Genomic DNA, 20213 nt, shown 5'->3' on the forward strand with positions numbered 1-20213 from the left:
TTTATCGCGTTGCAGTCTACTAGACATTAAACACTTCCACTGTCGCCGTTCCTGGACGCATTGCGGTTTTTGGTGCTGTGTATGGGCTCGGGGGATGCTGCTTCGTATAATCCGAAACCACTAATCCCTTTATTTTCTCTCATATCGGACATGCTGCTAGTCAATTGTCAATTCCCTTAAGCAGCTCATCCCCACCCCTCTTTTTTTCCTCCCCCCCCCCCCCCCAACTAACCAAACCACGCGCACTTCACCATCACCACCACCATGAACCCCGCCTGGTGGCCCGGCGAGAAGCACGAGCTCTTCACGGCGTGGGCCATATCCCAAGGCATCATCATCAATGGAGTCAGCCCAGCCCGGTTCCCTGGCCGCGGACTAGGCATGATAGCCACACGGAAGATCAATGTACGACGCCAGACCAAACCACCCGCCAAACCATGCCCATCTATACATACTGACCTTTTCTTTAGAAAGATGAAGCCATAATCACAGTCCCACACAAAACAATGTTCACCCCAACCCGAATCCCTGTCTCCTTCCGCAACAAATTCCCCGCCGCAACGCCCACCCACGTCCTCTACGCCGCATACTTCACCCACGGCTCCCCGGAAGACCTTCGTCCCTACGCCCTCTGGCGCGATACCTGGCCCACTCGCTCGGACTTTGAAGAAAGCATGCCGATTCTCTGGCCTGAGTTCTTTCGGGGATCGAATTCAAAATCTTCTACCCCGAGATCCAATCCGATAAGTACAACAACTACTACTCCTCGCAATAGCAATAGCACAAGTCCATCCCTCCTCCCCCCCTCAATCTCCTCCCACTGGACCACCATCCCCGCGCACACCCAACCCCACACCCACGCATACGAGACACCACACCAGAACCTCTTATCTCAGCAGGAGAAGCGACTCCGCAGCGCATACGACACCGTGGTATCTGTCTTCCCGGAGACAGACTGGGAAAGGTTCTCGTACCATTGGCTTGTTGTGAACACGCGGAGTTTCTTTTACCTCATGCCCGGAGAAGAGCCGCCTGAGGATCGCAATGATGCGATGGCGTTGGTGCCCTTCGCGGATTATTTCAATCATTCGGATGTGGTGGTATGTATTGCCCTCTTGTTGATGAATTTATGGGGGGGGGGGGTGCAGGCTGACGGAGTTCTTGACGGGGGTAGTGTAATGTGAAGTTTGACGGGGAGAAGTATGTGTTTTGGGCGGCGAAAGAGTATGGTATGTTTGCTCGTTCATTGGGTGGTTGGCTGGTGGTTGCTAATAACCATTGCAGAGGAGGGAGAGGAAATCTACATTAGTTACGGACATCATCCGAACGATTTCCTGTTTACGGAGTGTAAGTGGCTGTCTGTCTGCAATGCGTGTGGACTCGGCGCGGGCTGACGGGTTTACTACTTAGATGGCTTCTATCTGGAAGAAAATGCGTCGGAGACGCTCTACCTCGACGATGTCATATTCCGGGATCTCAGCCCGGCACTGCAGGAGGAGCTTGAGTTCCACCAATATTATGGGTTTGTGCATGATTCACCGCGTCCATTAGTTTCACATCGCTAATAAGACTGGCGCAGAAACTACCAATTGACCGCGGATGGCGTCTGCTACCGTACGGAGATTGCCGCCAGCATAACATACATGCCCCTTAAGGACTGGCAGAACTACGTGCTCGGGTACTCCACCAGAGGTGTGGACGAGAGGAAATCAGAAGCTGTCATCCGAGGGTGGATCGATGCCTATATCAAGGAATCGGACAGGACGATTACCCTGTTGGAGCAGCGCAGTCGCGAAGCAGACAAGCACCCAGACAAAGTCAGGATGCTGCTACGGCGATGGGCTCAAATCAAACGCCTCTGCGAGGGGGCCGCAGATGCAGTTTCCTGCTAATACCGGATCTAGAGAGAAAGAAAGAAAGAAAGAAAGAAAGACAAGACTAATTCTGGGGTATATCATCGAATAGGTACACAAGTATCGATCGGGCAGTCAGCTCACTCAATGTCGATGGGGATGGTGCTGGCATCTTTGCTCTTCGTAGTCAGTTGTTTCCCGATAACCAGGTGCTTTATCATATAGTTCACCACACACTTGAAACCAAGGTCTTCGCCCCTGCGCACAATATAGCCGTTCAGATATTCAATCTCTGTCGATTTGCCGAGGGTGACATCCTGCAGCATGGAGCTTCGGTTTTCGGCCGTCTTGCTCGCCAGCTGCGTGACCATCCATCGCAACCGCTCCGGTGAGAACCGGCTTTCGATCCCCGGGATGCCCTGCACTTCCGGCAGGGCGCAGATCACACTCGATATCTCAAGCAGGAGCAGCCGCATCAGCCGAGTAAAGCTGTAGTTGTAGAGGAGCTCGCCGTTCTTGCAGCCAATCACGGCCGTCATTGGGTTGATGACGGAGTTCATCGCCAGCTTTTCGAGCTGATACAGCATCAACGAGGATGGGGTCTCGGCGACGGCAACAAGAGATGGCGTGAGGGTCATAATGCGGAGCAGATACTTGGTACTGGGCGCCCAGACGCTCTTGTTCTCGCTGGGCCCGAGGATCGTCGTGCCAACGCCCGCATGCGCAACCTGGAACGGCTTCTGTCTCCCCGAAAGCCCGTGCGAGATAAGTCCCTGCATGTAGTTCGGCCGCGTCTGCGGATCCGGGAAGAGCTTCTCGTTGATCTCCTCAATCACGCCCATCCCATTCTGGAGGAATAGCACCGTAGACTCCGGCGTCAAACGGTGTCGTACGGAATCCAACGCCAGGGCAGTCATAGGGGCCTTGACCGTAACAATCAAGCACTCAATAGCTTCTTCAGCTTCGGCAATCTGGTCGCGTGCCAGTTCAAATTCCTCGTAGAACTCCTCCTCACCGAATTCATCTTCGCCTTCCTCCGCTTCCTCCGCTTCCTCTATTTCGTACATGGCGGGGGGGTTATTGTCCCCCCTCCCCAGACCCCCCTCCATAAACCCATCCGGAATCGAATGCCACGTTTGCCCATCCAGCACATCGACATCAAACCCCTTCTTGCCATCATTCAGCCCGTTGAAGGTGAGCTCTATAGTCCTTTTCTGCTTAAGCCACGACCGCAACATCTCCGGATTGTGTAGTAAGAGTGTGATAGGCGGCGGGGACGGCCGACTGGCAAGCGCATGCGCAACAAACGACCCGATATTTCCCAGCCCCAGGATATGTATGCGTCCGGACAACGGAGATTTCTGGCTGGGGCTGTCAGACGATACGGCTTCTGCCGTCTGCTTCCATGTCGAATTGAAGCGCCCCGAGGCCGTCCGCGGGGCGCCACGTCTTGGAATAAGACATATTTCGCATATCCCCGTCCGCAAAAGCGAACGGCTTCCGAGTATGTACGACACTTTGACGGCGCGACGAGTAAGTCTCTTCAGATCGGATCCCCAGGTGGCGGTGCCGGTTGCAGTGCCGTCGGAGTCGAGAGAGTAGCCACAATCCCTCCTAGGCTCTCATAACAGATCAAGCCCGAGCACAAGCACAAGCACAAGTAACAGCGAAGCTCCGACCGGTAGTCCTCGCAAAGCCAAAAGATTCACGCAAAAGAAAGCGACTTCGAGATGGCGAATCCAAACTGAGGCCGAATGGGGAGAAAGGCGGACCGTGCAGCTTTTCACCGCCGGGCTCACCGCCCGCAGATAAAAAATCGACATTATCCGATTTCCCCGATGGCTTTTCTTCGTATTCCCCTCCTGCAAGAACCTCGCGCAGTAATGGACGCCACGGATCTACTTCCGCTGCTTGAGCAGCTGGACGATAACATCGATGACCTTGAAGAGGCCCTGAAGCCTATCTTGGATGGCTCTGTCATAGAGACCTCGAAGAAGCTCCCGGTGCTTGACAAGGCGAAATTTCATGTCCTCGTGACTTACGCGCTGGAGTCGCTTTTGTTCTGTACGTGTCTCCCCATGCGCTGCTTACAGTGGAGTCGCACGCGCTAACTAGAGAGTATATAGCCTATCTCCGCCTCCATGGAGTCAATGCGAGGGAGCACCCCGTGTTTAGAGAATTAACCAGAGTCAAGCAGTACTTTGCGAAGATCACGGCGCTAGAAACCGAGCCGGAGAAGCGTACTCTAACTCTTGACAAGCAGGCGGCCGGTCGGTTCATCAAGCATGGTCTTGTGAGTTATATGTGTCTTTGGTTGGGGGTGAGAAGGGTGGCTAATATGGACAGGCTGGAAACGAGAAGATAGATCTGGCGCGCAAAGAGCTGGAAGCGAAGGAGAGAGCGCGCGCGCAGCTGAAGGCGTCGCTGCTGGCCAAGAAGGCTGAAGCGACATCTGAGAAATCCTCCAAGAACCCGGAGAGCAACTCAGATTCGGACGACGAGGAGGACGCGAAACCAGCCCCGGTTGCTAAGCCATCCGACAAAGGCACCTCGGACGACAAAAAGAAGAAGAAGCGCAAGGACAAGAAAAACAAGAAGAACCTGAACCCGGAGGAGCGTCAGGAGGTGAAGAAGGAACGGAGGAAGAAGAAGGGTGAGATGCGCAAGACGAAGAATCTGAAATGAGCGGACGGTTTACGGTTTGGCAGACAACTAGGTTCTGCTGTTCGATCGGCTGGTCCGATTTGAATATTGGCTATTTGCAAAGTCAACAGAGATAGCCGGCTCTGCTCTCGCCGATGAATCGGTGGGGTTTCTGGCCGATGGTCCGTATTTTGATGCTACTGCTATAACAGCGTTCCCGGATGTATGCGCTTCGTGTACCTATGGAATGCGCGATCCCGTCAGAGGTATGACCCGATGGTACAGACGCGAGGAGGATCTAGGATCCGTTTGGATTTATCCGGCTCCCCGGTCATCGGTGCTGGGATTGCGGCCGGCGAAGCGCGAACTCTTCCATGGCCTATCGTGTTATTCGAGTCATTTGACCAGTTACGTAGTGGCAAGTGCCATCTCGCAGGTTCTATATGACGGAACTAGGAAATCGGCCACTCAGCCCTGTGGATCACGATGGCCGTGACTCAGAGGCCGGAGTTAAGGAAGAGAGCGCGCTTTGTACATAGGCTTACCACCACTATCATAGCAAATGACAGTCTCCCCAATACCAATGCTTTGACTAGTATACAGAGTAAAGACCACTCCTGCGTAGACAATAGACCTCTTGATAGCATCCAAGCTTGGCCTCAACCCCAACTCGCCACTATCCCTATCAATACCGCGCAATACGCATAAATACCGGCCCCGACCAGTTAAACCCGGCCAATACGGCCGGCAGTTCCTGAATCCGTAATCGCCGGACCGGACCAACCTGCTGACCTAATATCCGGAGCGACCAATCAAGATGCGCAGAATCAGCACATCGATCGGAGTTTTCGACTTTCTCCGCCCGACTTTCGAGCGGCTTCTTTTTCGATATAAAACAACCGCCTCCTCACTCCCTCCATCCCCAACAACCACAACCATCCTCGCAAACAAACAACCACACAACACAACCAAAATGCCTCGTCAACGCCGCGGAGCCGCCCCCACCCCTGCGCGCAGCGCCCCCTCCCGCCCTACCGCCGCGCCCGCTAGACCGGCCGCCCCGTACGGCAGCCAGCAGCAGTCCGCTCCTCACTCGACCTCCGCCGCTCCCCCTCAGCAGCACCACGCCGCTCCTCCTGCTGCTGCTGCTCCGGCCGCTGCTGCTGCCCCCAGCCAGGGCCCCGGTCTGTTCGGCCAGATGGCTTCGACTGCTGCGTAAGCCCTGCCCCATCCCTACCCTATCCCAAATCTCTCTCCCAAACATGAAACCCACCCACTAACGCAACCTCCTACATCACATAGCGGTGTCGCCGTCGGCTCCTCCATCGGCCACGCCATCGGCGGTATGTTCTTCGGCGGCGGCGGCGGCAGCTCCAGCGCGCCCGCCGAGCCCCAGGCGGCTCCGGCTCCCCCGGTCGAGTCCCAGTCCATGGACAACGGGCTCTGGGCTGGAAACGCCACCAACAGCTCCTGGGAGGCGCCCGCTTGTCAGACCGACGCCCTGAACTTCCGCAAGTGCATGGATGAGAACCAGGGTAGCATGTCCATCTGTGGGTGGTATTTGGATCAGCTGGTACGTTCTATCTTTTCTTTTTTCCTGATTGAGGGTTGAGGGCTGGTGATTGAGGTGTTGTGGGTATACATGGATGTGTGCTAATTATGATTTGTGTGTAGAAAGCCTGCCAGGCTGCTGCTAAGCAGTACTAAGTTTGCCACTGTACCAATAACATTACCAACAAAATCGATGGATGGATGGATGGCATTGATGTGAATGAGCTTATGGATGGATGGATTGGTGCTTGGCGCTTAATCTGAACAGAACACAACCACGGAATCAACCACCCAGTCGGTCTGGCTTCCTGCTAAACTGCCCTGGTATTGATCCGTGCAGGGGACGACAACGATGTTGTTTGCATAGCGGCGTGATCTCCGACTACTACTACCACTCTTACTACTACTAACTACCACTACCTATTCTTGTATACTTATACCAATTGTTTTTCTTTTACACATCGTCGAGAGGTTGGCTACGCTGCCTGGTCCTTGTGTTTTATCTACTGGATTGGATTGGATAGATTGAAACAAACAAAAAAAAAAAGAAGAAGATTCCACTCATCGTCATTCTGGTGCGGTTGCGGTTCGCGGGGCGTAGATTTATCCTGAACTCCTGGGTAGTATTGGCATTCTTGTAGAGGGTACAGAGTACAGAGTACATATTAACCTAAATGGTATGTAGTATTGACATTCTGGTGGGTAAATAGATACATGAATCAAAGAGACAGAGAGAGGATGGCACACTTACTGTAAGACAAAGGATTGAAGAGTTGTACATGCAGTGTGCATAACTACAGCCGATCAGTCAGTCTAGTCTATCCTCATCTCCTGTCGGAGTCATGTCGCGGTTGGAAATTGAGCTGCGACTTCGTTAGCACCGGAATCCCATACATCATATCAAGTTGGAGGTACCTGGTTTCCATTATAGAATTGCTTATCATCCCGCTCGTTCCGCTGATCGCTCAGGGTCCGGATAACGGGTCCCCGAGACCCAGACGGACGAGGTCTGCTTCCGCCATCAGCGGATGTCGACCTCGAAGCAGACGTGGACGGCGCTGCTTCATTTGCCGGAGGAGCTGGCCCGTATCCGAACAAGGACCCGACAAGACCTGTCGCAGTGCCGACGGCAGACGAAACCAGCCCATACGCGGACGAGGCCGCTCTGGCGGGCAGGCTGGCCGCTGATCCGGCATACGCCTCGGTGTAGGACTGGATCGGGACCATGACCAGGGTGGCTGTGGAGCCCAGTCCGAGGTCCTCGAGAGTCCGCTCCTCCTCGGCTATTGTGATCGTGCGGCTAGGCAGAGGGGTGATGATGTGCTTGAGATTGAAGGGGTGTTTTTCATCTTCCATCTGGGTCTCGAGCCAGGGGCGGACATCCGCGCGGATGGTCTGCGTGGGCGTGAAGCTCCCACGGACGGAGCGGCCGTCGAAGAGGCGGACCTGAAGACGGTACTGGTTTGGAGATGACCGGGTGGACGATGGTACTTCGGTGGGTTCGGTTGGCTTGGGAGCACTTGGGGATGCCGGCTCCACTTCGATCGAGGGCTTGGGGCTCTGCTTGGATGGTTCTGGTTTCTGGTCCTGCGGCTTCTCTGGCTCGGACGCTCTGGTGTCCTTGTCTCGCCTCTTTCCTTCGCGGGTGCGTTTGTCCCGGGGTTTTTTGAACCGACTCTCTGGAATCCTGCTCATGCTGTATGGGAGCGCTGCCACAGGCGAATCAGCGGGAATGGAGTTGTCCGGGATTGATTCTGGAGGCCCCAAAAGTGCTAGTTGTATATCCACGGGTACAGGAAACCGGTATCCATCTTCTTCCGAGTCGCTATCAACTGGTGGAGCTGGTTGAACTGGTCTAGGCTTCACAGCCAGCGGCCTACCATCCGGATCATCTTCGATCAATTTCTCAACCAGTCGATGCCGAAAGTCCTCCCTTTCCGTATCCGGGCCGAAATACTCGCACAGCATGCCGTCCCTGCGACGGTCAGCAGCAGCTCACAGCACCCGCGAAATCACACATACTTTATCACAACCACCGCGGGGGCCTTCTCGATGGGACAGAAGGAATCCAGGAAGCCTGCTTCCTCGCTATCCTTGGTCAAGCGCAACACCACTGCTCGGGTTAAGAGGTATCGCACGGACTGGACATGGCCCAATCGGATTAGCATTGCGCTTACCCAAACATTCTACGATGGAGGATGTATACGTTTTCAAGGAACTTGAAATGCCCAGCCTCCCACTCGTCGCTCAACGGTCCGTCATCTTGCCAGGCGTTGTTTGTTAGCCCATCGATCGCCAGCTGCGGAGACCACAGACAAAAGAGGACCACGAACCTCGTACAAAGCAAACCACTATCTTTTCGTCCTCAACGGCGGATTTGATTCCATCCTCCAGACTCCCCTCATAGAACATGCTGAGCGAGTAAAGGTCAACCATAATTGATGGAGTAGATGAGTCGATGAACAGATGGGTAGGAGTAGTACTCCGTAGCAGTAGTGGCAGTTGAAGAGTGAAGAGTGATGACATGAGCCGGTAATCGATAAGAACAACGCCGCTCGGCGGGAAATCACGCCGTCGGCCGAACCCCGTCCAGTCAAGTCCGTCCGTCACTCCGTCACTCCGCCTTCCGCTTTCTTTCCTCTCTGTTTCCTCCTTCAACTCCCCCCAATTGCGCCCAGTCCGGTCCTAGACGCAAGTCTCGCACCCTCGCCAGCGCGATCATCATGCGCTCGCTCATCTCCCTCCTCCAACGCGCCACCACCACCGCGACTTCCTCCGCAACCTCCACCTCCTCCACCCTCCATCGTCTCCGTCCCCTCCGCACCCCCAAACCCTCTTCACCACCCCCACCACCACCACCTCCTCCAAGCTCAACTCAATCTGCTTCCGGTGCCGCCGCCAACAGATCCGCTTCTACAACAACGGCGACGGCCAACAATGGCTCTCCGTCGTCGACAACCCCGCCAAGATTGTCCGCACGGGACGTAATCACGGTCCGGGTCTGATTATTCTGGGTATCATCCCTCCCCCAAAACGCCCCCAACCACAACAGCCCCTACTATACGACCAACCCAACCTCCAAACCAAGCTAACACCAAGAAACCCAGCCCTAATCCCCATCATCGCCTTCGGTCTCGGCACATGGCAAATCCAACGGCTGGACCAAAAAACCAAAACCATCGCGAAATTCGAAGACCGCCTCATCAAGCCCCCCTGCCGCTACCACCCCGCGTCGACCCCGATGCGATCTCCGAGTTCGATTACCGGCGCGTCACGGCGCGAGGACACCTGCGCCATGATCAGGAGATGCTGGTGGGGCCGCGGATGCGCGAGGGTGAGGATGGCTTCTTTGTGATCACGCCGTTGGAGCGCGAGGGCGAGAGCACGATACTTGTGAACCGCGGGTGGATTTCGCGCAAGATGATGAATCAGAAGGATCGCGAGGAGGGCCTGCCGAGGGGGGAGGTCGTGGTGGAGGGGTTGCTGCGGGAGCCGTGGAAGAAGAATTATTTCACGCCTGACAATAAGCCCGAGGATGGGAAGTTTTATTTCCCCGATGTCCAGCAGATGGCGGATTTGACGGGGAGTCAGCCCGTTTGGATTGAGCAGACTATGGGTATGTTCTTGTTCTGGTGGGACGGTTATGGATTATGTCTATGGATGGATGCGTGGTGCTAACTATGCGGTCTAATCTAGTCCCGGACCTGGTGGAGGCCTATACCCGCGAGGCCAAGGGTATTCCGATCGGTCGTGCGGCGGAAGTCAACTTGAGGAATAACCACAGCCAGTACATCTTCACATGGTGAGTTTTGTCCGCCCTGGCTGGTATCCAACATACGACCCGGTGACGGGGCTTTGCTGATGCGCTGCAGGTACGGCTTGTCTCTGGCAACGTCCATCATGCTGTGGATGATCATTCGCAAACGGCCCAACGAGGCCGTCCGTCGTGTTCGTGCAAACCGGAACTGGTAGTGTTGTCGTGCGCGTGGTCCCGCATTCAATCATGGCGTTCGGCTTGTATCTTATAGGATTCGTGTACATGTATCATTCACGGGGGCATCGCCAATCTCATGTCTTGCAGGAGCTCCTTGGGCAGATGTTTTTGCGCAAGCGAGAAGATCGTGGTAGCGTTGTTGGTATGCCGTTGTCTGCATCGGTCATTAGTATTGGTATTGTACTCGTAGACAGATTGGGGGGGTGGAACTCACCTCCGCATTAATGTCGCCACATCGCTTTCATCGATCGTTTTGCGCCCCGCGTGCTTGGAATAGGCGGCCAGGTCATCGCTCGCCTGCTCGAAGAACCACGACGACGCCTGCTCAATGGCGGCCAGCGTTTCTTTGCTCATCTTGGCCTTCGACCCGTTCCGTGCCCGCGCAAACCGGGTGGCCAGCTTCTTCACGACCCCGGCGGGCATGTTGGGAACAGGGATGCCATGCCGGGAGAGCTTCTTCTGCTTTCCGCCAGTGACAAACCGGTCCTCCTCTCGCAGACCACCCCCAACTAGACCCGGACTTTGGCTTTCGCTCATCGCCATCGGCTCGTGTTCGGGGAGCGGCGATTGCATGCCGAAATCACCCGCGTTAAAGTCGCCCGCAGCGATCGACACGCTGCCATCATCGTCCGATCCGACTCCGGTGTCCAGCGTGTCTAGCGGCAAGTCAACGTCAACTGGGAGTTCGAACCCTTCGTCGTCGCCAAGGGGCACATCCTGGTCCAGATCGTCGCCGGGGGGCGGAGGACTGGGGAAATTGAAGTCGAAGTTGAACCGGCCGAGATCTTCCGTTTCTCCTCTGTAGACCCCGTTAGTGAAGACACCCAACCATTGGACGAAAGGAACTCACCCCTTGTCAAACTCCCCCTGGCTTATCATCGTATCGTCCCCTTCATCCCCATGGCCGTCACGCACAATGCCCGTATCATCGTCATCCTCACTATCACTCTCCAGTCTCGTCCCATCTCCAATTTCACTCATCCGAGGACCCATCATCGACAATCTCCCCTTCTCATCCCCCGCTGCTCGCCGGGGATACTCAATGGACGTATGGGTGATATCCTCCTCCTCGAACGCCAACGACAGCCGGGGCGGACGCATCTCCGGCTCCTCATCGACCTCCTCGACGTCATCCAGAGGCAACGACAACCGCGGCCGCGGAATCTCGGGCTCGTTATCCAGCTCTTCGATCTCATCCAGCACCGGCTCGGGCACGGGCTCTGGTTCGGGTTGTACCTGCGGCGATGAACGAATCACCTGAGAAGTCGGAGCAAGAGCTGCAATCCAATTAACAACAAAGCGCTCCCAAGCAAAACAACAACAACATTGACTCCGTACCTCGTCCCAGATTCTGCAGAATATCAAAGGTGGTCTCGCGCTGGACGCGCCCGCTTCTTCGACGATCGCGTGCGGGTGTGTTCGCGGCGCGTCGCTGCTGCATCGCCTGCACCCTGTAGGGCGTGGAGGGCGCGCCGGCGCCCCTGCGCGGGGTGAATCTGTTCGCGGCCGGGGTGCCGGTTCCCGCGAACCGGCTCGGGGTGAGAGGGTACTTCGTATGCGCCGGGAGACGCTGGAGCTGGTTCCAGTTAGCTGAATCGAGCCGGTTCAGGAGGGATTGGACTTACCCCCGTGAGCGTGGTGTCCCCAACGGGGGAGAAGGCTTCCGAGCCGTCAGACACTCGAGGTGACCGGCGGCGCGGGTTGGGGGTGGTCGCCATTGGCGATGCGAGAGATGCAGCAATTGAACACAGACAATACTATCAATGAAGGGATGGTAAGGAAATCAATGTTCAATGCGTCCCCGGGACAGGACAGCAGTCCATGGTGATGTGATGGCGAGGGGTTGTTGCGACGCCCGAGCGCGTCTCCGTCGTGATCTGATCCCCTCGCCCGATCCGGCAGGCGGTCGGGTGCGGTGCGTGGAACCCCGTCTGATTGGCGGAGGGCTTATCGATAAGCACGCTGAGTCAGCCTAAAAAAGTTGGACGCCAGAAGCAGCAATTCATGCGACAACAACCCCATCGTCACGCAGAGCCGGCCATTGAAGCTTTCCCTGAGCTGTGTTAGTATCGCTGTCGTCGCAGGAACCCCCCTCGAACCATGTCTGACGGAACCCCCAAGCCGTCCGGCCTCGCCGCCAAGGTCGACAAGAAGCGCAAGAGACAAGCCGAGGACTCGAAGCCGAGCAATGCTGCTGGTGCTGATGCCGCAAAGCCCGCCGGCGCTGGCGAGGGCCCCAGCAAGAAGAAGAAGAAGAACGACAAGAACAAGAAGGCCAAGGGCAAGAAGCCCGAGGAGGGTGGCAAGTCCGTGAAGAAGGAGGCTGGCGACAGCAAGGCCACTGAGGTGAAGGGCGGAATCGACGAGGCCATCGGAAAGATGGACGGCCGGTTGTTGGCCGACTATTTTGCGCAGAAGGTCAGACGCCATAACAAGGAGCTGAGCGCTGTCGAGCTGGACGATCTGTCTGTTCCGGGTATGTTGAACCCTCTTCCTCTGCCCTCCCGGGGTGTAATGCTGTATGTATAGTGTATACTGATGACCTGCCAGACTCCGCCTTCCTCGATACTTCCTCGTTCCAGTCGAGCAGAAATCTGGAGCAGATCCCCACGTTCCTCAAAGCTTTCAGCCCCAAGAACGGCGCGGAGCTGGCCAAGGCGTCGGAGCAGAAGGGCACCCCTCACACACTGGTGATCTCTGTCTCTGGACTTCGGGCTGCTGATACCGTCAGGTGAGTCGGCTGCTGCTTTCTGTCACCGCACAAGATACTGGGATCCTGACACCATCATACAGAGCCCTCCGCTCCTTCCAGACCAAGGAATCGATCGTCGGAAAGCTGTTTGCCAAGCACATCAAGCTCGAAGAAGCCAAGCAGTTCCTGGAGCGCGCACGGTACGTACCTCGCAAGCATCGCCACACCCACAGCCACCCATAGCCCTAGTCACGTTCACCACTAACCAGTACCACAGCACGGGCATCGGAGCCGGCACTCCCGCTCGTATCACCGACCTCATCAACGCAGGGTCCCTCAAACTGGACGAACTCGAACGCATCGTCATCGACGGCTCCTACGTGGACCAGAAGCAGCGCGGAATCTTCGACATGAAGGATACGCATCTGCCGCTGCTGCAGCTGCTGACTCGCCCCGAGCTGCGGGAGCGGTACGGTGCGAATGAGAAGGGGATCAAGATCTTGGTCTTTTAAGCAATGCAAAGCACAGCGATTGTCTGGGTTGTGATTGGCGTTTATTTTTTTTGATATATACTTGGACTGATCGGCCGGTCGTTTCTGTTTACCTTGAGCTGATTGTGTTGTGTTGTATTGTACAAAGTCTATGGGAGTTGGCTCGCCTTTACGATAAAAGTTTCTAACGCGGTTGGAGATGGATGGGCTTTTGCTTGAGCTGGAGCCTGTTACTACTACTGTTATTATTACTATTACTATTCGATAGAAATATACCATTCACAGTACGGTGTCAAACCATATTTGGATTATTATCAGTATTAGTATAACCGAAAAATAAAAGAAAGAGAGAAAGAAAAAAAAAATAAAAGGACCTTCTTCCAGAACGCCACGCTTCAAGCCAATATCAACACCCCGAATGAAAGATGCTAGTATATACCACCCACCCACTCTCCTAGTACTCACTCACCCACTCACCCACTCGCTCTACCAATTAGAATCCATACCCCCATACGCACCCTCGACCCTAGCCTGCAGCTTCTCCAACCCATCCCCCAAATTTTCCACACCGACACACTCATCCCTCAACGCCTCCACCCCGGCGGAGATCGAAACATGAATCAAGCGAACGGACCTCAACAGCGGGCAAAACTTCCTAGTGCACTGCACAACACTCACCCAAGTCAAGTTGTCCTCGAGAATACAACAGCCATCAAAGACCAGCGAATGCAGCCCGGCACCGTTCCTCAGCAGCCACGAACGCAGAAAGCCGACGTGAACCTGGCAGCCTCTGAGCTCGAGGTGTCTGATCGTGGACCTCGGGGTGGCGGTGAGGATGGCGCGCTGGAGTTCAAGGAGATTGAGTGTCATTGCGTCGCCGTTCATGATTAGGCGCTCGAGACGCGGCGCGGTGGTGATGATCTGCGGGAGAAGAGCCATTAGGTGGTCGGTTAAGGGCTTGATGAAGGGGTGCCAGACGTTGATGGTTCGGAGGTTGGTCCACGCGCGGGCGAGGTGTGGTTGGGCGTGGATGGCGGGTCTCCGGCGGTCGTAGGAGGTCATGGGACGTTCGCAGGGGGTAAGGTAGGATTGGGTGAAGAGGGTGAGTTCTTCGACCGGGAGGGAGGTTTCGGTGAAGATGTGGTACAGGATGTCGAGGACGTCGTCGGTGTCCAGGTGGTTGTGGAGCTGGCGTTGCCAGTCCAGCCCGACGTCGAAGTTTCTGCAGTTCGTGAGCGAGTGTTTCAGGTCGGACTTGAGGGTGCGGATTTGGGGGATGGAGGTGGGGGATTTGATGAGCCGGTGGACGCCGGTTCGGCGTTTGGGGGAGAGGGGCGCGTAGCGGGGGGTCATTTTGAGGGTTTGGGGGATGTGGCGGAGAGATGGGTTGGTGGCCAGCTGGTGGATGCTGGTCAGGCTGTAGCTGGATAGGTTGGTGTGCAGGGTGCGGAGGTGATGGTTGAAGATGGGACGGGTGGGCTCGAAGGTCTTCTGCTCGAGGGTTCGCGAGGTTAGTCGGAGGTGAAGCAGGGCTTGCTTCGGGAGGTACTCGGCGATCATCCAGATGAGCTCGGTGGGGAGGAGTTCGAGGCGTGAGTACTCTGGAGTATCTGGGCTGGGATCGATGGCCGGGCTTGGGGCTTCGAATGGCCGCAGACGGTGGCAGTGGTTGATTCTCCGGGATACCAGCCGCAGGGACAGCAGACTCTCCTGGGGGAGGAATCCCGCGATGCTATGCAATAGCTCCGCGGGCAGCTCGTGGAGGTTTCGAGGCATGGGTTGTTTCTTGAATGATGGTCGAAAGTTTGCATTGTGTCGGCGGCAGCATAATCACGATTGTGTAGAGAAAGCGGGCACTATATAAACGCAGGTTTTGGGCTCTTGAAGGAATATTACCGGTGTGAACAAAGACTTGGGCACAATGGAGTTGGTGGACAAGGGGATTGTCGGACAAAGACGGTCTGTACTTCGGCAATAGCAGCTTGCTCTGAAGGGGGCTTCTGTCTGTCGTTGAGATTCGTTGAGACAAAAGGGGGGGGGTCCTTTGACAAGCTGGCTTTGTTGGCATTATAATACCGAGTGTCTATTATGCCGTTAGCTCTGGAATCTTAGCCCTATGATTATGATAACAAAAGGACTGCCATTTGCACGAGGCTAGAAGTTAGCTGGTCGAGAATGAGCATATCAAGTTAGGGCTAAGTCAATATGCTTGACATTCTGAACGCAAGAAACACAACAACAAGATGTAGTAAAATTTGGATGTTTCAAGATCAAAGTAACCCAGGTATGCTTTCTGTTCGGAATAGATAAGCCTATCTAGTGACAATCAAGTTCCTAGAATATGTCAATATCAAATTCCAACTTGAGTGCCCTCTCACTTACAGCAAAGGCCAAGCAACTCAGGATTCAATAGACCTCATCTCCTTTTTCTCCATCAGTAAACTCCAAAATCAGACTCTCATCTCAAAAACCGTTGAAGCTGACGATCCACCATCTGCACATAACTCCAACATCGTTCAAGATTATCTGCCAGCCGTGTGACAAGCACCATCTAAGGACCTTTCCTCGGTTCCGTGCGTATCATACCCAATCATCCGGAAACTCACAACACGGATAAAGCATTTGGATGAGAGTATAGTGGAACTCAAGTGGAATTCCGAACAAAAACGACCCAGGTTCCGGTCACTACTCTGGGAGAAACCTTTCTAGCCACTTGGTCATACGTCATATTTCCAACTTGTGGATAATCATGAAGTCTCCGGGTATTTCAAAAGTCCCAGCCCAGATACCCACTGCATATTGGCAACGAGTGGATTTAATTTCCAACATCCAAAAATGAATTCAAAGGACCGACCGCATCCCTGTTGCATGCTTCGTGTCACAATGCGGCGCAGTAACTGGTCTTTTCGAGGCCTTCTGTAAGTGACAGATATAGACATGTCGACCCTCGTGATTTCATCATCATCATCCTCCTTTCGTACTGCCCTCAAAAAGATACCCCCGGAGGAGATGAAAAAGCGTAATCTGAACGATTACCACCGATTGATCGCCAGGATATAGGCAGCATCCAGAACAGTGACCTGTGCAGACAAGTGTTGATTAATATCTGGTTTCTGAGTATGGCATCTCGCCTCTCTCACGATCTTTGTCTATCCAGTTAGAACTAAGATGGGTAGGAATACCCCATGCCCCCAACAAAGTAAACAGGCAGACAGGCAGACGGTGAGACAGTATCACTAGACGCGCCGCTGCCCTCACGTCTTACTTTGATGGATGGATGAATGGATGGAGTATTCCTTCCTGGAATAGAGCGTTTGTTCCAAGTATCTTGGCTCTGTGGTTATATTGTTGTATCGGGTATATAATATAAAGATGTTAGTTGGATGGTTGGGGGTTCTTGGGCCCCATGGGGTCTTTGAGATGGATGGGTTGAGGATGGATGGAGTGGGAGGATGACATAAAGGAGGTGGGAGACGTATGATGATGGATGTGTGAGAGAGAGAGAGAGAAGCCGGATATATATCCCCCATCATTGTATGGATTCAAAGAGACAGTCACTGCTATTAATAGTGAAGAAAGGGGGGGACAATGCGTACGGAAACACAATTAGCTAGACAAAGACAAAGACACCTGCTTGAAGAATCCGTACCATGGATGGGAGTGTCTACATTCTACATACCATCCATGGATGCCCCAAACCATGCTTAGAAGATCGATCGACACCTCAGGCCCGACTTCAGACTTAAGGTACTCCACCTTTTCCCCCTCGGCCTCACCGCCGTTTCCCGCCGCCCGGCAGAAAAAGGAAATTTCCGATTCCGCCGATTAGGTTCCCGCGTTGGATTGCGACCGAGCCCAGAACTTTTTCTTTTCTTTTCATACTTCAGATTTTGCTGTTGAACTTAGTTTTTTTTTTTTTTTTTTTTTCCCAAGCAGACATTTAAATTTGAAAATGGGTGACAAGAAGCGCAAGCTCGCTGAGGAGGCTACCTCCCCCGAGGTGAAGAAGGCCAAGCGCGAGGATAAGAAGGAGAAGAAGGAGAAGCGCAAGGCTAAGGAGGTTGTGGAGGATGTGAAGGTGGAGGCGGAGGTGGTGGAGAAGAAGGAGAAGAAGGACAAGAAGGAGAAGAAGGAAAAGAAGGAGAAGAAGGATAAGGAGGAGAAGAAGGACAAGAAGGACAAGAAGGAAAAGAAGGAAAAGAAAGACAAGAAGGAAAAGTCGACAGACTCTTCAGAGCCCGCCGCCGACGCCATGGAGGTGGACGAAGCCCCCGTTGAGAAGGAGGTAACGAAGGAGGAGGAGCAGAAGAAGGACAAGAAGGAGAAGAAGGACAAGAAGGAAAAGAAGGACAAGAAAGAGAAGAAGGACAAGAAAGAGAAGAAGGACAAGAAGACAGACGCTCCCGCCCAACCCACTGATACCCCCGCCGAGGAGCCTGCGCAAGAAGAGGGCGACGAGAGCAAGAAGGGAAGCCGGTTCATCTGCTTCGTCGGTACGTGATACGCGATGCCCACCCAACACCCCCCCATGCTCCTCTCCTCTTCCTCCTGCGCTCCCGTCAACCGTCAATCCGGTAGTCCGGTGGATGATAATGCTAACCAATATCTCCTCGAACAGGCAACCTCCCCTACTCCGCGACGCGCGAATCCCTGGAGAAGCACTTCGAGAAGATCCCGCCGGTGTCCGTGCGGGTGGCCACGCAAATAGACAAGCCGACCAAGTGCCGCGGGTTCGGATTCATCGAGTTCGACAACTACGACCGCATGAAGACCTGTCTGAAGCTGTACCACCACTCAATGTTCGACGACGGGAAGTACCCGCCTCGTCGGATGAACGTGGAATTGACGTGAGTGATTGATTGCATTGCATTGCATTGCGCCGGAATGAATGAATCAACGAATGAATGGAAGAGAGACTGACAGCTTCTAGGGCCGGCGGCGGCGGGAAATCCGAACACCGGAAAGCCAAGATCGAAGCCAAGAACATCAAGCTGACGGAGGAGAGACAACGGAATGCCAAGGCGATTCAGAAGGAGAAGGAGCGGAGAGAGCGCGAGGAGGAGGGCGGCCAGGGTGACTTTGCTCATGTTCACCCCAGTCGCATGGGCCGCATGGCCTAGTTTGTTTGTTATATGTGAATATTCTACGATTTGGCTGGGTTAGAAAAGTTGGGTGCTTGTTTGCTTAGAGATATCCTTTCCGTTTCTCTTGTTCTGATGTGTATACGTGGATGAGTCAGGCAGGGATATAGATCTGGGACGATGACACTGCATGTCGCCGGTAGCAGGCTGGCAGCGAGCAAAGCGTGCGTTACTTTCGTGGTAGTACATATCTCTACACCATACAATGGACCTGCTCATGCTCACATTCCGAGTCCGTCCCCCGGCCACCGCCCGTAAGTGACACGTTCATTGAGTGGTATTGTATGGCATGTTACATCTTTATACTGCATTAGAAGGGAGGGAAGGAAATGAGAGGGTAAGGTTATCCTGAACCCGAAGAAAATAGACAAGACCATCCGGATCATGGCCCCAAAACACGGAACGGGGACACAAGGCAAAATCATCAAGATGGGGCGTTGCAGGCCCCGCAAACCCAGACGCCGTATTAGTTGTTTATATTATGAGTCGGACATGCACCGAGGGAGGGATCTACAGAATCACACATTTCTTGTTCTTCGGTTTGGCCGTGGGCCGGGGGTTGAGCACAGCACTAGACGGGGTTAGTCCACATTCACGCCCACATCCAGCTCAACAACCGTCTGACATACCGAATTGCTTCGTCGAACACGCTCTTCAGGTTGCGCTGCGTCAGCGCCGAGCACTCGAGGTACTTGTGTGCCCGGATTTCCTTGGCCACGGTCAAGGCTTGCTCGTAGGAGACGGGTTCCATCTTTCTCTGTCGGAGCGTGTCTATGGTGCCACGGTCGTCGCGCAGGTCGAGCTTGGTGCCGACCAGGATAATGGGGACGTTGGGGGCATGGTGTTCAATCTCCGGGAACCACTGCAGGGAGGTCAGTGAGCGGGACGGGGGAGGGGGAGGGGGGAGGGGGGATATGGGCGGGGCAGCTGCCCGACGCCCGTTCGGGAGGAGGAAGCACCTTAGCTTTGACGTTGTCGAAGGACGGCGGGCTGACGATGGAGAAGCAGATCAAAAACACGTCGGTTTGCGGGTAGGACAACGGGCGAAGACGATCATAATCTTCCTGTCCAGCAGTATCCCAGAGTCCTAAGCTAATCGGGCGGCCATCTACCATCACACTGGCGGTGTAGTTGTCAAATCTGGGGACCGGGTCAACAACGGGTTCGCATCAGACGGGCAGCAGGGACGGGGCACGGACACGGTAGGGATGTATTCCCCAGGGAAAGCGTTGGTCGTGTAGGAGATCAGGAGACATGTCTGGCGGGGAGGTTAGCTATCGAGAGTGACCCCGACCGATCCGAGGTGAAACATAGGGGCGAGACAACGCACTTTACCCACGGCACCGTCACCCGTCACCACACACTGTCCAGAATGGCCCGTTAGCCGCCGTCCGACAGACGGATAAGCAGGGGCGAGCTAGCTGACCTTGAGGGATTGAGTAGCTGGACCGGTCGCCATTGTCGCTGGGAATCGGAGGATGGAAGCGGAGCAGATGGAGGAGAGGAGGGAGCAATTGCCACGGCGAGGGCAGAAGGCAGACGGAGGAAGACAAAATCGAACGAGCGGAGCTAGGACGACTGGGGGGGGGGGGGGTATTGAATAGTGGCTTGACGGGCGGAGTGACAACTGGAGCGGGTATCTGCTAAGGGAAAGGCTAATCGAACCGGTCAGGGAGAATTCGCAACCCAGGCGGAGAGAGATAACGGCGAGGAATATGAACAAGAAGTAGAATGGGTCGACCCGTCAAGGAACCGAGCGAACAGGAAAAAGCGACACGCAAGTGAAGAAGGGGGGGGGGGAGGGGGGAAAGAAGAAGTGGGAGGAAGTAGGAGGAGAAGACAAGAAGG

At 54.7% G+C, this 20213-nt stretch overlaps 12 protein-coding genes across 12 annotated transcripts; 6 read left to right on the forward strand and 6 right to left on the reverse strand.

Annotated features, from left to right (window-relative positions):
• Window positions 1-30: 30 nt before the first annotated feature.
• BO70DRAFT_405600 (uncharacterized protein) lies at window positions 31-1979 on the forward strand. The gene is made up of 7 exons (XM_025547123.1): window positions 31-405; window positions 471-694; window positions 782-1100; window positions 1175-1229; window positions 1285-1347; window positions 1411-1522; window positions 1580-1979. The coding sequence occupies exons 1-7, from the start codon at window positions 265-267 to the stop codon at window positions 1890-1892; spliced, it is 1227 nt and encodes a 408-aa protein (XP_025399515.1). The 5' UTR covers window positions 31-264; the 3' UTR covers window positions 1893-1979.
• On the reverse strand, window positions 1889-3253 carry BO70DRAFT_336695 (ketopantoate reductase family protein). The gene is made up of 2 exons (XM_025541119.1): window positions 2953-3253; window positions 1889-2814 (listed from the first exon to the last, which is right to left on the reverse strand). Exons 1-2 carry the CDS (start codon window positions 3089-3091, stop codon window positions 1994-1996), a joined length of 960 nt encoding a protein of 319 aa, XP_025399516.1. The 5' UTR covers window positions 3092-3253; the 3' UTR covers window positions 1889-1993.
• A 483-nt stretch (window positions 3254-3736) lies between these two features.
• Window positions 3737-4538, forward strand: BO70DRAFT_352845 (Sas10/Utp3/C1D family protein; the record flags this gene model as incomplete). Its single annotated transcript, XM_025541811.1, has 3 exons — window positions 3737-3917; window positions 3980-4146; window positions 4200-4538. The coding sequence occupies 3 exons, from the start codon at window positions 3737-3739 to the stop codon at window positions 4536-4538; spliced, it is 687 nt and encodes a 228-aa protein (XP_025399517.1).
• An 868-nt stretch (window positions 4539-5406) lies between these two features.
• BO70DRAFT_362174 (coiled-coil-helix-coiled-coil-helix domain-containing protein) lies at window positions 5407-6608 on the forward strand. The gene is made up of 3 exons (XM_025543222.1): window positions 5407-5711; window positions 5799-6069; window positions 6171-6608. The coding sequence occupies exons 1-3, from the start codon at window positions 5470-5472 to the stop codon at window positions 6201-6203; spliced, it is 546 nt and encodes a 181-aa protein (XP_025399518.1). The 5' UTR covers window positions 5407-5469; the 3' UTR covers window positions 6204-6608.
• A 120-nt stretch (window positions 6609-6728) lies between these two features.
• On the reverse strand, window positions 6729-8459 carry BO70DRAFT_336703 (UBX domain protein; the record flags this gene model as incomplete). Its single annotated transcript, XM_025541120.1, has 5 exons — window positions 6729-6910; window positions 6963-8022; window positions 8070-8188; window positions 8254-8309; window positions 8381-8459. The coding sequence occupies 5 exons, from the start codon at window positions 8457-8459 to the stop codon at window positions 6872-6874; spliced, it is 1353 nt and encodes a 450-aa protein (XP_025399519.1). The 3' UTR covers window positions 6729-6871.
• Window positions 8460-8916: 457 nt separating this feature from the next.
• BO70DRAFT_362176 (cytochrome oxidase assembly protein SHY1) lies at window positions 8917-10138 on the forward strand (the record flags this gene model as incomplete). Its single annotated transcript, XM_025543223.1, has 4 exons — window positions 8917-9061; window positions 9155-9301; window positions 9331-9663; window positions 9744-10138. Coding segments are annotated over 4 exons (735 nt in total), but the record flags the coding sequence as incomplete, so codon positions are not given.
• On the reverse strand, window positions 9920-11771 carry BO70DRAFT_362178 (uncharacterized protein). Its single transcript, XM_025543224.1, has 5 exons — window positions 11667-11771; window positions 11380-11617; window positions 10892-11318; window positions 10256-10840; window positions 9920-10195 (listed from the first exon to the last, which is right to left on the reverse strand). Exons 1-5 carry the CDS (start codon window positions 11757-11759, stop codon window positions 10096-10098), a joined length of 1443 nt encoding a protein of 480 aa, XP_025399521.1. The 5' UTR covers window positions 11760-11771; the 3' UTR covers window positions 9920-10095.
• A 159-nt stretch (window positions 11772-11930) lies between these two features.
• Window positions 11931-13471, forward strand: BO70DRAFT_336708 (uncharacterized protein). Its single transcript, XM_025541121.1, has 4 exons — window positions 11931-12517; window positions 12592-12772; window positions 12835-12933; window positions 13011-13471. The coding sequence occupies exons 1-4, from the start codon at window positions 12142-12144 to the stop codon at window positions 13243-13245; spliced, it is 891 nt and encodes a 296-aa protein (XP_025399522.1). The 5' UTR covers window positions 11931-12141; the 3' UTR covers window positions 13246-13471.
• A 166-nt stretch (window positions 13472-13637) lies between these two features.
• Window positions 13638-15000, reverse strand: BO70DRAFT_405610 (F-box protein; the record flags this gene model as incomplete). The annotated part of the gene is made up of 1 exon (XM_025547124.1): window positions 13638-15000. The coding sequence occupies one exon, from the start codon at window positions 14998-15000 to the stop codon at window positions 13711-13713; it is 1290 nt and encodes a 429-aa protein (XP_025399523.1). The 3' UTR covers window positions 13638-13710.
• A 1320-nt stretch (window positions 15001-16320) lies between these two features.
• BO70DRAFT_38163 (uncharacterized protein) lies at window positions 16321-16872 on the reverse strand. The gene has a single exon (XM_025545477.1). The coding sequence runs from the start codon at window positions 16755-16757 to the stop codon at window positions 16479-16481; it is 279 nt and encodes a 92-aa protein (XP_025399524.1). The 5' UTR covers window positions 16758-16872; the 3' UTR covers window positions 16321-16478.
• A 258-nt stretch (window positions 16873-17130) lies between these two features.
• On the forward strand, window positions 17131-18585 carry BO70DRAFT_362181 (RNA-binding protein). Its single transcript, XM_025543225.1, has 3 exons — window positions 17131-17717; window positions 17843-18071; window positions 18155-18585. Exons 1-3 carry the CDS (start codon window positions 17177-17179, stop codon window positions 18342-18344), a joined length of 960 nt encoding a protein of 319 aa, XP_025399525.1. The 5' UTR covers window positions 17131-17176; the 3' UTR covers window positions 18345-18585.
• Window positions 18476-19824, reverse strand: racA (putative Rho GTPase Rac; the record flags this gene model as incomplete). The annotated part of the gene is made up of 6 exons (XM_025545907.1): window positions 18476-18936; window positions 18995-19227; window positions 19325-19505; window positions 19565-19623; window positions 19696-19728; window positions 19792-19824. The coding sequence occupies 6 exons, from the start codon at window positions 19822-19824 to the stop codon at window positions 18876-18878; spliced, it is 600 nt and encodes a 199-aa protein (XP_025399526.1). The 3' UTR covers window positions 18476-18875.
• Between the last annotated feature and the right edge of the window lie 389 nt (window positions 19825-20213).

This window comes from Aspergillus heteromorphus (genome assembly GCF_003184545.1).
Source record: "Aspergillus heteromorphus CBS 117.55 chromosome Unknown BO70scaffold_12, whole genome shotgun sequence".
Taxonomy (NCBI): domain Eukaryota; kingdom Fungi; phylum Ascomycota; class Eurotiomycetes; order Eurotiales; family Aspergillaceae; genus Aspergillus; species Aspergillus heteromorphus.

What these genes read in the sequence shown, in the direction of transcription:
- BO70DRAFT_362174 (XM_025543222.1), top strand. Translation starts at nt 5,470, where the DNA reads ATGCCTCGTCAACGCCGCGGAGCCGCCCCCACCCCTGCGCGCAGCGCC. An exon ending in CAGATGGCTTCGACTGCTGC is followed by an intron (nt 5,712 to 5,798) that starts GTAAGCCCTGCC and finishes TACATCACATAG; the next exon opens with CGGTGTCGCCGTCGGCTCCT. An exon ending in GGTGGTATTTGGATCAGCTG is followed by an intron (nt 6,070 to 6,170) that starts GTACGTTCTATC and finishes ATTTGTGTGTAG; the next exon opens with AAAGCCTGCCAGGCTGCTGC.
- BO70DRAFT_38163 (XM_025545477.1), bottom strand. Translation starts at nt 16,757, where the DNA reads ATGATGGGGGATATATATCCGGCTTCTCTCTCTCTCTCTCACACATCC.
- BO70DRAFT_362178 (XM_025543224.1), bottom strand. Translation starts at nt 11,759, where the DNA reads ATGGCGACCACCCCCAACCCGCGCCGCCGGTCACCTCGAGTGTCTGAC. An exon ending in TCTGCAGAATCTGGGACGAG is followed by an intron (nt 11,319 to 11,379) that starts GTACGGAGTCAA and finishes ATTGGATTGCAG; the next exon opens with CTCTTGCTCCGACTTCTCAG. An exon ending in GTGGCGACATTAATGCGGAG is followed by an intron (nt 10,196 to 10,255) that starts GTGAGTTCCACC and finishes TGACCGATGCAG; the next exon opens with ACAACGGCATACCAACAACG.
- BO70DRAFT_336708 (XM_025541121.1), top strand. Translation starts at nt 12,142, where the DNA reads ATGTCTGACGGAACCCCCAAGCCGTCCGGCCTCGCCGCCAAGGTCGAC. An exon ending in CGGGCTGCTGATACCGTCAG is followed by an intron (nt 12,773 to 12,834) that starts GTGAGTCGGCTG and finishes ACCATCATACAG; the next exon opens with AGCCCTCCGCTCCTTCCAGA. An exon ending in CAGTTCCTGGAGCGCGCACG is followed by an intron (nt 12,934 to 13,010) that starts GTACGTACCTCG and finishes CCAGTACCACAG; the next exon opens with CACGGGCATCGGAGCCGGCA.
- BO70DRAFT_362181 (XM_025543225.1), top strand. Translation starts at nt 17,177, where the DNA reads ATGGGTGACAAGAAGCGCAAGCTCGCTGAGGAGGCTACCTCCCCCGAG. An exon ending in CCGGTTCATCTGCTTCGTCG is followed by an intron (nt 17,718 to 17,842) that starts GTACGTGATACG and finishes CTCCTCGAACAG; the next exon opens with GCAACCTCCCCTACTCCGCG. An exon ending in CGGATGAACGTGGAATTGAC is followed by an intron (nt 18,072 to 18,154) that starts GTGAGTGATTGA and finishes GACAGCTTCTAG; the next exon opens with GGCCGGCGGCGGCGGGAAAT.
- BO70DRAFT_336695 (XM_025541119.1), bottom strand. Translation starts at nt 3,091, where the DNA reads ATGTTGCGGTCGTGGCTTAAGCAGAAAAGGACTATAGAGCTCACCTTC. An exon ending in GGATGGGTTTATGGAGGGGG is followed by an intron (nt 2,815 to 2,952) that starts GTCTGGGGAGGG and finishes AGATTGCCGAAG; the next exon opens with CTGAAGAAGCTATTGAGTGC.
- BO70DRAFT_405600 (XM_025547123.1), top strand. Translation starts at nt 265, where the DNA reads ATGAACCCCGCCTGGTGGCCCGGCGAGAAGCACGAGCTCTTCACGGCG. An exon ending in TAGCCACACGGAAGATCAAT is followed by an intron (nt 406 to 470) that starts GTACGACGCCAG and finishes CCTTTTCTTTAG; the next exon opens with AAAGATGAAGCCATAATCAC. An exon ending in TTGGGCGGCGAAAGAGTATG is followed by an intron (nt 1,230 to 1,284) that starts GTATGTTTGCTC and finishes TAACCATTGCAG; the next exon opens with AGGAGGGAGAGGAAATCTAC.